Source organism: Chrysemys picta, chromosome 1, assembly GCF_011386835.1.
Source record: "Chrysemys picta bellii isolate R12L10 chromosome 1, ASM1138683v2, whole genome shotgun sequence".
Classification (NCBI taxonomy): domain Eukaryota; kingdom Metazoa; phylum Chordata; order Testudines; family Emydidae; genus Chrysemys; species Chrysemys picta.
The window spans coordinates 244,356,098-244,368,443 of record NC_088791.1 but is presented as its reverse complement, the minus strand read 5'-3'; the positions used below and the strand labels follow the sequence as shown (position 1 = coordinate 244,368,443).

Below are 12,346 nucleotides of genomic sequence, written 5' to 3'. Positions count from 1 at the left end.
TGATAATCTAATCCAACTTCCTGTATAACAACAGGCCATAAAACTTCCCCCAAATAATTTCCGCAACATATATTTTAGAAAAACATCCACGTGGCATAGCCTCCTGCTTTACAAATGTAATTTGCGCCTCCAAACTATGTGCTTGAATTTTTTTGTTTTACACTTGCAAATGTAAGTCATTATGTCTAGCTACAAGTCCAACTGGCTGACTTTTTCCTGCAATGACACCAGCAATCATTTAACTACTGAGATTTGTGTCAGCAAATTATTGCACAAATTTTAAGGGTGCAACTTCAGCACTATAGCCCTAAAATTCCCATGCATAAAGGGAAAAGGTGGAGGTTTGCTTGAAATCTAACAACATCATTAAATAAAACTGTGCTATAATTAATAATTTCCAATCAAATACACCTCTACCCCGATATAATGCTGTCCTCAGGAGCCAAAAAATCTTAACACGGTTTCACCTATAACGCGGTATATCGAACTTGCTTTGATCCGCCGGAGTGTGCAGCCCTGCCCCCCCCCAGAACACTGCTTTACCGCGTTCTATTCGAATTCGTGTTATATCGGGGTAGAGGTGTATGTAAATTCAGCTTGAGCGAATACCTTGTTGAGTGCCCAAGCCTTCTTTCTCATAAATGGCTTGTCAGCCCAGTCACGGATTATGGTCACAAAGGGCTCAGCCCTGGAAAGGGTTGAGTCTCTACAGCAAGCTGCTGAGCCTTATTAACTCCTATTAACTTCAGTAGGAGTTGAGGATATTCAGAAACTCGTGAGAGGTATTCTGCATATTGCAGAATCAGGCCCATAAATAGTTCACAGCATTTCTTTGTGTAATTTTTGACCAAACAACACTTTACAGGACCTAGCAAATCAGCTCAACACCCAGCTAGAGTTTCGATCCATCTTCAGTACTGCCACCACAACACAAACTTATATCTTCTTTGGGTGCCAAATGGGCACAGTGCCGGTTTGTTAAATGTCCATTCCACACTGCACAACTATCCCATAGCACAAATAGTATGACTATCCCTTCCACTGAGTTGCTGATTTTGCCCAATAAACCACTCATCTTTACTATAACATACATTTAAGAAAAGGATTTCTAGCACCAGCAGTTGTGTTTCTATTCTAAGGGAATACAAGGTGTCGCTATAGAACCAGAGAAGCTGGAAGCCAAAGTTTAAAACATCTTTTCTCTCACTGAGACACAGGACTGTTTCCAAACAGCATATTCTGAGCGCCAGTCAAGGATTTTTGTGGTCAAAAATTAAAATAAAAATAAAAAATAAAACAACCATAAAACCAAGTTTGCATGAATTAAAGAAAATAATATCACGACAGTAACAAACAGAAAGAAAAGAAAGAAACAGCCACATGGCTCATTGTTGAACAGAAGGCAAACAGCAAATAATGAGGGTTTCTACTGGCAGTCTGAGACCATTCTTGATTGGGCAATAATTATTTGAAATGGATTAGAATGATCCCCCTATCCAAATGCTAGGATCTTTATTAATGATTTTGGATTGCAGTCTGTCTCCACTGGGTTGGTTATAAACTATGTTAATCCAGTCCAGTTTTTAAATTACTCATGCCATGGGGAGTCCACCTATCTTCCACTGGTACCATATTTTTCCTCAGCTATAATAACCTGCAATTTTAAAAGGATTAATTTAATTTGTTCTCCAGTCTCTATTTACTTAACCTCTTTACAAATCATCCCTAGTACTGCGTTGCATCCTCTCTAGTTGCAACACATCCCAATGTGTATTATTTGTAAATTTAACTAATCTATTGTTTACCCCTCTTTGGATCATTAATAATGACGTTAAAAAAAACTGGACATAACAACTATCCCTGGTGTAATCAAAAAAGATATTTCCCCTCAACTTGATACATTACCATTGATCGTTACTCTTTGGAATCATCCAGTCATACTTCAAACAGAATGACAAGGCACATATCCCATCCATTCTGAATTAAATGTTCAAGTCAGGTCTCAGAGAACACTGTATTAAATCTTTTACTGAAGTACAGATACATTTCACTACATCTATCACATTCCCTTAGTCTACTGATTTTATTCCATTGTTGTATACAGTGTTGTTGTAGCTGTGTGGGTCCCAAAATATTCGAAAGATAAGGAAGGTGAGTTAATATCTTTTATTGTTTTGCTCTTATTTCAATTATATACACATAGGGTTTTTTAATTTAAACCTTCATTACCGCAGAACCTGAGCACTTCACCACATGAATAGACTTAGGCTACGTCTACACTACAGGCCTTACAGCGGCACAGCTGTACCACCGCAGCTGCACTGCTGTACCGCCACAGATGCACTGCTGTAAGGTCTCCCATATAGCCGCTCTTTGCCGACAGGAGAGAGCTCTCCTGTTGGCATCATTAAACCACCCCCAACGAGTGGCAGTATCTATGTCAGCAGAAAAGAGTCTCCCGCTGACATAGCAGTGCCCACACCAGTGCTTCTGTTGGTGAAACTTTTTTTCACACCCTGACCAACAAAAGTTTTACCAACAGAAGTACTAATGTAGACATACCCTTAGTCTCAGAGCAGACAGACAACTGAGGAATAGGGAAGTTCAGCAACATGCCCAAGGTCACACTGGAAAGTCTGTGGTGGAGCCAAGAATTAAACCTAGATCTCCTGGGTCCCAGTCCAGCATCTCAACGACAAAGCCATCCTTCCTTCCCCGTCAATGCTGATGAACTGTTCTGGAACTTACTGGAACACTCTTCCAGGAGTAAATCTGATGCGTGCTGTCCTGAAAAGCGCCACCACCAGGTGTCATTCAGAACAATGATGGTCAGCCCAGTTGCAGCCTCCCATTCATTTCTCCCTCCTTCTCTTCAGCTAGGTTCCCTTTGTCCCACACTGGCAGGCAGCACAAGGCGCTTTAGTGTGGGCAGGACACCAAGACTTGTTCTTTTTCCTCAGCTTCACAAGCCTCTCCCTTCTTTGGGTTTCACTGTTTATAATCAAGGAAACAGAAAAAAGGAACCTCACTAACAGGTATGTTGCTGAAGCAGAGAGCCTAGGGAACAGACTGCCACAGTAAAACAGCCATGAAGGGAGCAGACAGGGAGGAGGAGAGATCTGTTCAATAACTTCCACCAGATATGAGAGAAAAAGAGTGATGTAAGGAGATGATGAATCCTGATTTCAAGTGGCTTGGAATATTGTCACTTAATATTTGTTCAATTATCTTATGAGGGTTTGAAGTTGGGTGTGTTGGATGATAGTTACCAGGATTACATTTTTCCATTTTAAAGGAGAACAGCATCACATTTTCTGGTTTCCTTCCAATCCTCTGGTGCTTCGCAGGTTCTTCATAACTATTTAAAAGTAACTGTCAATGGTTCATTAAGTTCATTTAAGACCCTGGAAAGCACATAAACTGTAACTGCCAATTTGTACATATTCAATGTTTCCAGCGTAATCCTTTACCTGATTTTCATCAAACAGATGTACTAAGTGTCTGCCTTAATTCCCAATAGTCCAATTCCCCTTTTCTTTATTTAAAAAGAAAGCTGTTCTGCCATTTTAGAATCATAATTGATTTTGTTTCCCCTGACTTATTAATGGGTGTGTTTTCTCTCTGGTATTTATTCCCTACTCTCCCCTCCACCCCCCAATATAGTTATAAAAATTCATTGTATCCTTAGAGTTCTTTGGCTCACACCATCACACTAACCCATTCTGATTTTCCTGTGCATTTTCCTTTGCTCCAACCCTGTATAATCCCACTCCCTCACAATCCTCCATTTTAAGTTTCCTTTTTCCATCATATATCTGAACAGTCTCTCATAACACCATACTAGGCGCTTCTAGTTTCTCATGTTTTTCCTCGCAGAGGAACTGTGATCCATTGTGTGTTAGTTATGATGTGTTTCAGGATTCCCAGCTTTCTTCCACACTTGTGAAAGTGGACGCAGCTCAAACAGGTACAACTCCAGTAGACTCAGTGGCAAATTTGGCTCATCTCTTCCAATAGTTTCCTGCTGCACTGGGTTCACAACATTTCTTAATTTCCCCAAAATTTCCTTTCTTGAAATCTATAAATCTCATACAGTTGTGTCTGGGATTCCATTTTGTAGTATACTTAGCTTAGGTCATTAGAACAAAACTCTCCTCTAACTCTCACACTCTCTTGGATAAATTTAGCATTAGCATAAACTAATACCACTCTAATGACTTTAACTGAGCTGGCCCCCTTTATGCCAGCAGTAAATTTGGCCCTTCATTTACAATGTAGCAAAATACTGTAAGAATATAAAAAGTTAAAAAAGATTTTCTAGAACAAATCTTGCAAGATTTTGCCTTGATTGAGAAAGTAATATTCTATACAGGAATGAGGACTTCTAGGCTGAAAGATAATATAACTATTATTCATGTCTAGACTATATATATCCACTAACACAACCTGAAGACATTTTATACCTCTCATCCCTCCACTTAGCTCCCTTTCCCTCCTTCCACCACTACATTTCTTCCTACTTTTCTAATGTGATATTAATATTTAGATATCTATATTTACATCTCTATTATTAAAAGTGTGACCTAGATATTTCAGCTGCCAACATCCTTCCTAGAAGAGGGGAGTAAAGTTTCAGAAACTGTAGTCTATATTTGTAACTTAACTGTGTTGTATTGTACACATCATGTGATGGGACAATAACAAACATTCATACTTAACAAGACCAATCAATTGAACTATACATTTGACCTTTACTATACACTGGCCATTGCTCCTGCTTCATAAATACAAATTCTTGTTAAGCTCAGCTGAGCACAAAGAATGTTGAGGGTTTTTTAAAAATATGATAAGGAGGCACACACTGTGATTCATACTTTTCCTAGAAGAGTTAAATTGTCTATTTCCTTGCAAGCCTTCATGTGTCCACTCTATCGCTAAATTCATAACTGAAACCATGCTTCTAATCTAGTCTGCCTGGTACTATATCTAATGCTCTCTGATGCCAGACATCTATCCTGAAGACAGAAATTTAGAACAACAATGCCAAATTTGTATTCATGTCAAAAAATTCTGCATGGAGAAAAAATTAGAAGACAAAAGACAACTCATGCTTTCTTATCTCAGATACCATTTTATGTTTTCCATCACTAGAAGTAACCATTAGGCAATCAGTGAATTATGCTACATACCTTGTGTAACTATACCAGTTCTCTTGTCTACATCTCTGCCAAAACACAAGTGCCAAAGGCTGTAAAGATATGAACCCTTTGATACACAGTGGGACTTATCCATATGTATCTTGGGAAGTCAGATGCCCACCCTGCACACAAATGAATATTTACTGGTTTTCCAGGTTACATTAAATGTGCACAGTAAACACAGAGGGCTAGATCCTTAGCTGGTGTATACTGACATAGCTCCATTGATTTCAATAGAGCTGAAGTGATTTACCCCAGCTGAGGATCTGGCCAGAATCCTTAAAAGATCTACTGTAATGACATTTCAAGTGTATACAGCAAAAATACTAGTAATTTCTTGATAGTAACAACTGAAAACAAATTACTATTGTGACAAATAGCTGCTGTGGCAGCTCGGTAGCAGCAACAATTGATGAAAACAAGAGACTACATCCTAACCCCCCTCATACCAAGCTGACCTACCACACTTTTTAAAAAGTGAAATCCATGCTCACTAAAAAATTGCTAGTTACTTTCCCTTGCACCCTTCATTCTACTCATACAATTGTGCAAATTCCATTTTAGGAATAGCTCAGCCAAATTCCAGAGCAGTTTATCAGCAAGCTAACAAGCTAATTGTAGCTGACGGAATACTACAGGCAAATATTTGTGTATTACTGCCTTTCATAAAGGCCCTCATCAACATGTTAACTAAGATAACATTCTTATCTCTATATCCAAGATGTTTTGCAACTTTAACCTTATTTATCACACCTAGCTCATTTATTTAAAATGTTGCACTAGGAAGCAATCCTCCTCCATTAACACGCTCCCTTTCTTATTTTTCTCCAACAATATTATCTGTTGAAATTCTCTCTGATTATTTCACTAGCCTCTTTTACCTGCCAAAAGATTTCAGCCTATCTAGGAGTTCTGCAGCAATATATAAAGATGCTGCAATAGGCTTCATCGAAAAGATAGGCTGCAAGACTATCCCAACGTAGCAGTATGTGTTTTTACCATTTATAGTCAAACAGATACTACAACCTTGTTTTCTTTTAAGGGTAGGAAAAAATTTCAGACTAGAAATGTAACAAATGATTTTCCCTCCCCCAGTCTTGGACTAGTCAATATTCTAATATAAAACAAAAAGCTGTATTTACTTGCAAATAAATGGTTATTTAACCCTACCTGGTTTAACATGACTAGCAGTTGATGCAAGTAATCACAAATGTGGCAACAACATCATTCAGGTTTAAGAGAGTTTACGTCTTTGCTAATATCTGTTTGCAGGCGTGTTTCCGAAGGGTTGGTCAATAAAACAATGCGTGCAAGACACCAAAATGACAACCGCGTAGTCATCCTACCTACTGTAGGTGCAAGTCAAAATGTTTCATTTCTGTTTATTGGGTCAACAGAGCTATCTTTCCACAAGGAAAAAATCCAAAATTGGCTCTGGGATAAACTTTATAGGATTAGGAGGAAATCTAGGCTTTTTACTTGACCAGCTTAGCACATACTAAAGTACAACTTGCCTTGTCTTGACTAGAGGTGTTTGAAGGCATTAGTTAAACTGAACTAGCTAATATGATTTCATATCACTTCTTTAAATCTAATGGTTTGTCTACATAAGGAAAAAGCCTGCAGTAGTTAGCTATTCTGCACCAACTCCCCCTGTGGTCTCTCTTACCAAGTGCTAAGAGTGCCTCTGTGCGCATTAGCTTACACTTTGGAAATGAATTAAGCTAAACTGCCCAAGCTTTAGTGTGCAATAAGAATGTCCACATGGGGAGTTAAAGCATACTAGCTACTCTGCACTTCTCATAACTATAAAGGGAAGGATAACAAACCTCCTGTATACAATACTATAAAATCCCTCCTGGCCAGAGGCACCAAAATCCTTTTACCTGTAAAGGGTTAAGAAGCTCAGGTAACCTGGCTGACACTTAACCCAAAGGACCAATAAGGGGACAAGATACTTTCAAATCTGGGGGAGGGAGAGGGGGATGAGGTGGGAGAAGCTTTTGTTTGTGCTCTTTGTTTTGGTGGTGTTCGCTCTTGGGACTAAGAGGGACCAGACATCAACCCATGTTCTCCAAATCTTTCTGAACAAGTCTCTCATATTTCAAACTTGTAAGTAACAGCCAGGCAAGGTGTATTTGTTTTCTCAACTTGTGAATTTTACCTTTGCTAGAGGGAAGTTTAGCCCTGTTTTGTTGTAACTTTGAAACTAAGGCTAGAGGGGTTTCCTCTGGGCTCTTTGAATCTGATTACCTTGTAAAGTTATTTTCCATCCTGATTTTACAGAGATGATTTTTACATTTTCTTTTTAATAAAATACTTCTTTTAAGAACCTGACTGATTTTTCCATAGTCCAAAGACTCAGGGGTTTGGGTCTTTGATCACTTTGTAACCAACTGGTTAGGATATTATTCTCAAGCCTCCCCAGGAAAGGGGGGATATTTGGGGGGGGGGGGGGGAAGAGTAACTCCAAGTGGTCCTTTCCCTGTTTCTTGTTAAATCACTTGGTGGTGGTAGCTTACCAGGTTTAACCTAAGCTGGTAGAAATAAGCTTAGGGGGCTTTCATGCGGGTCCCCACATCTGTACCCTAGAGTTCAGAGTGGGGAAGGAACCCTGACAGCACTAAATTCACACCCTTGTTTACTATGCTCTAGCTACCTTGTGTAGACAAGCCCTTAGTTTAGACTAAACCTTAGGCTGTGTCTACACTACAAAATTAAGACAACCTAACTTATATCAGCATACAGCCGCTGCAGTAATTACATCGCTTGTGTGTGTCTGCATTTTGCTCCTTATGTCAGCAGTGTCTCCCCTCATCAGGAGTGCTTACATCAATTGTATTGTCAGTGTGGGGCACTGAAAGCCAGTAATAGTCAACATAAGCAACGTGGTGTCTATACTGACACTGTCTCAACCTAACTACATTGACCTTGACTCTACACCACTCATAGAAGCGGAGTTATTCAGTCGGCATAGCAGGGCAGTTATGTCTGCAGGAGCAAAATGTAAGTGTAGACACTTCCATAGTTAGGTCAACGTAAGCTGTCTTGCGTTGACCTAACACTGTAGTGTAGACTAGACCTTAGATGCCAAAAAGTGTAATGAGAAGCAGTCATTCATGTGACTAAGCCCATGCTCATCTAGCACTTTAAAGATAAGGATCAGGAGCTTGGAACAGATCTGGGGCTGGATAAGCCCCAGTGCATAAACCAGAGTGTTGGAATGATGTAGTCCTGACAATTTATAGATGGGTCTGTTGAAACAGTTACACTTACTGGTTAGCCTTCAGGATCATCCCTAGAATGCACTAATGTAGTCTCTTCTTGATACGACCAAAGCATAGATCACTGTGGTTAGGCCCACATCCAAGAAGTAAAGATGCAATCTCCAGCCATCCTGAACAACTTGAGGACAGACTTCCTCTGCTGAGAGATGAGGTCACAGCTAGTGCTACTACTCAAACTGCAATGCACTGCTATCTAACTTTATTTCCATCTTTCCTGAATTGAGTCTGAGACAGCTGTTTCTCAGAGGTCCCTGATTCTCTCTGTCAACAGGATAAGACTGTCATCTGTGTATTAATAACATCACAGATCATAACATCTAGCAAATCCCCTCAGTTGCCTCATATAAAAGTAAAGAAGGAGCGGTGACAAGATTAAGCCATGTGCGGTTCTACAGATGAGAGCACTAAATGATGAGGAACAACTGGCCATCAAAATCTTCTAGGCTCTGTCAAAGAAGCAACAGTGTTCCCTGAATGGGACTTCATCCATCCCTGCTACTTTATGATTAATATAACACTGTAGACTCTCAATAGATGCAGTAATAATAGCATAGGTATTTTATCTCTGTCCATAATCCTTAGTTGACTGTCCAGCAGCACAACAAGTGCTGTCTCTATGCCACATATTGATCTGCAACTAGATTGGAAGGGGCATAAGATTTGTCTTAGGCAAGAACCACATGTGCAAATTGCTAACAAATTCAGCATTCTGGGTGGGCTGGTGGCTGTCTCAGGAGAGGACCTGCAGAGCTTGGAGCATTTTAAAAACATAACATTTTGGGTGCATGTAGAACATGCAAGTGGACACAAATATTAGAGGCCTGTAACCTTGACAATATTCCCTTATAGGTTTTTTTTTTTTTTTTCAAAATTAGAAAGAGACCAAACAGCTGTAATAAAATAAAATAAATCCACAAATATAAAACAAACCATTATCAACTGCAAAATATTTGTTATTCAAAGCTGCTTAAATAACATGGCTAGGTGTCAGGGAATTTACTTATAGCTACAGATAAGATGTAAAACCCAAATGACTTCAAGGTCTTCATAATAGGAATAAAGCTTTACAATTTTCAAAAGTGTGAAATAAGTGCCAAGTATTATTCTTCATAATCATTACATATGTTTACAGCAGCCTACCCTTCCAGTGAACAAGTCTGTGAGTATGTCATACACTTGCTCACCCTTACCAATTTTCTTGGCTAAAATCCAATAAATACAAGTGGTGACCTCAGATTAACTTTATTTATGGAAGGTCAAAGTTCACATTTTGGATATATTTTTTCTGCACACCTACACTGAATGAGTGCAAGATTCTACTAAAACATTTTAGCTCAAGGGGAATATGGAAAATAATTGTGTCAGCCAGTCTGACACCCCATTATAAGTGTTTATATTGCATTCAATCTATATATTTTACAGAGCACCAAACAGTATTGTATCTAGGTGAAAAAGTATGTACACAGGCAGTAGTGCAACAGACACTTAGTGGACCTAACTAAACAGGAGTTTGATCTTAAACTCTGAACTGCAGATAGAAGAAAAATCAGCATTAGTATGTATTTACAAACTGCTGTCCTTTTTACTTTCAGTTCGTAGCTATCCATTGCACTGTGAAGTAGGGCATTCAATGCATTATTAGCCTATTAAGGTATACATGTCAAGACATGTTTTCACTTAAATATAAAACATTAAGTCAAGAGGAAAAGCCAAGTCCTGCCCTCTCTCCCCACCCCCACTCCTGAACTATGCATCTCCTCCCACTCAAAAAGCATTGAACTATTAACATGAACACATTGTGCAATATCAAGCCTCAATGTGATCTCCAAGAAATTCACTCCCCACCACTAAACTGACCCCTGAAAGGGGACAGCCTAATCAAAACAGCACACCCAGAAGGTGCAAGCTAACTGGAAAAGAAAATAAGCAAACTTTAGTAAAACAAGACAACTATAGCCATACAAAGTGCCACAAAAACAGAATACTCAAGATTCATGAGGACTTTAATTTGTTTTTGTAGGTTGTGACTAGATGCAGTGCAGATTTACAGCAATGCCATTATTAAAAATGCTATACAAGTCATTATTTCTGGCCTTCCCTCTTCTTATTTAGAGCAATTCCAATCCTAAACCACAAACTCAAAATACTCACTAAAAAAGGCTTGAAAGTTTTAAAGCATGTTTAAATTTCTTCATGAAATTTCTTTTATGACATTGTTTTGGGTCATAGCTAAAACAATTTTAAATGTCCTAGGTTTCAAGGGAAGGGGAGGGGGGGCGGAGGGGGAAGAGGGAGACAAAGGTGTCCAGACAAAAATGCTGTAAAATTATGTCAGCCCGGTATCCAGACTTTTTTTTTTTAACTGTATTTGCTTGGCCTGACAATACTCACACAACCCTACTGAGGGAAGCGCTGGTTATGCTGTGGTTTCAGTTATTTATCTAATGGTTCGCCTCCTCCCCCAAACAACTTCCCCAGCTGTGCAGACAGCTGGCGCCCTCATTCCAGCTGTTGCCGGGGAGCGAGAGATTGTCAGTAAAACCCCAATATATCGGCAGCTCCGCTCATCACTCTTACCGTCTCAGGATCGTTTTCAAACACTTCCCTGGCTTCTTCCTTGTTGCACAGCTCCTCTACGCACTCCCGCTCCAGATGGCCTTGCTTGGTCTCCTCGAAGATCTGGTAGGCTCGGCGCTGCCTCTGCCGCAAGAACTGGGCAGCCTCCGGGGCTCTCAACAGCACGGCTGCGGCCGCAGACAAACACCGGGGAGGGGGAAAGCAGCAGTAACTACAGGAATCAAATCCCACCCGCCGGCTGGACATTGCACAGAGCAGGAGCACAATGCCACGAGCGGGCACCCCTCACAGAGGGGCCCGGCACACAGGCAAGCCCGTGTCACAACAGCCCGGCCCCACTCCAGCCACCTTGCGACACGCACCCCCGCTGTACAGACACCAAGTCACCCCGCACAAAGCACTGCACTAGCACGTACTCTCCCCAGCCCCGCAGGCCTCCCCAAACACTGGGCAGACACGGCATTGCACCACACGCATCCCCTGTGCCCCCTAGCCATGCAATGCCCCAGGGGTGCGCTCACACCCTGCCTGCCCCTCCAGCCCCCTAGAACACTGCCACACACGTGCACCCCCGAGGAATGCCCCAGCCATCCCCCCACTACTCCTTCTGCCCACGCAACAATGCCAGTGTCCCACCATCATCCCCTCCCCCGTCCCGCCAAACGCTCTCTGGGTGTCCTTGGGAGAAAAGGGGGGAGCTGCTGCTTTCCCCTGCACACCGTCGCAGGGGCTGGGCTGGTGCATTGCTGCGGGGGAGGGGGGTCCCGGCGGGGGGCGATGTTTTCCCCCCGGGTTGGACCGAGGCCCCCGAGGCACTCACTCGGCGAGGAGTCTGTAGCCAGCAGGACTAGCAGGAGGGCAGCCCCGAGGGCGGCCGCGGGCTGCGGCATGCTGCGGCTGTGCCCTGCTGCGACCGGCGGCGGGAGCAGGAGGAGCGGGGCGGTCCGGCGCGAGCGGGGAGAGCGCGGCTACTGTGGGAGCGAGGCGAGCGCGGGCGCGAGCAGCTGCAGCAGAGCCCAGCAGGGGAGTCGCTCGCGCTCTTCTCGCCCAATCATTAAGTCCCCCCCCCCCGGCCGCGCCGCGCAGACACACCTATCGCTTCTGGCTCGGTGCGGCAGCGCTGCGGGAGATGGAGGGCGGCCGGCCGCATAGAGACAAGCTGGGAAAGTCCAGCGGGGACTGAACTGCCGGGGCCCCCAGGTGACTAACGCAGCCCTAGTGACTCCTTTAAAAACATCCCTGGCTATAGTGCATTCGTGCGTTGTGCAAGGACTCCCCCTTTAC

General features: G+C 42.1%; 1 protein-coding gene across 8 annotated transcripts in view; it reads right to left on the bottom strand.

Annotated features, from left to right (window-relative positions):
- The window catches only part of GAS6 (growth arrest specific 6), a 72,917-nt gene extending 60,855 nt beyond the window's left edge, over positions 1 to 12,062 (bottom strand). For 3 of the 8 annotated variants that reach the window (XM_065591757.1, XM_008174316.4, XM_065591749.1), the window contains exons 1-2: positions 11,883 to 12,059; positions 11,063 to 11,229 (exon numbers count right to left, since the gene is read on the bottom strand). In XM_065591757.1, coding sequence (XP_065447829.1) covers positions 11,063 to 11,229; positions 11,883 to 11,952 — 237 coding nt within the window. In that variant the 5' untranslated portion in view covers positions 11,953 to 12,059. Of the gene's footprint in view, positions 1 to 11,062; positions 11,230 to 11,882 lie in introns of those variants that run through there. The other 5 variants (XM_042861410.2, XM_008174310.4, XM_065591767.1 and 2 more) reach the window with 3 other exon arrangements.
- Between the last annotated feature and the right edge of the window lie 284 nt (positions 12,063 to 12,346).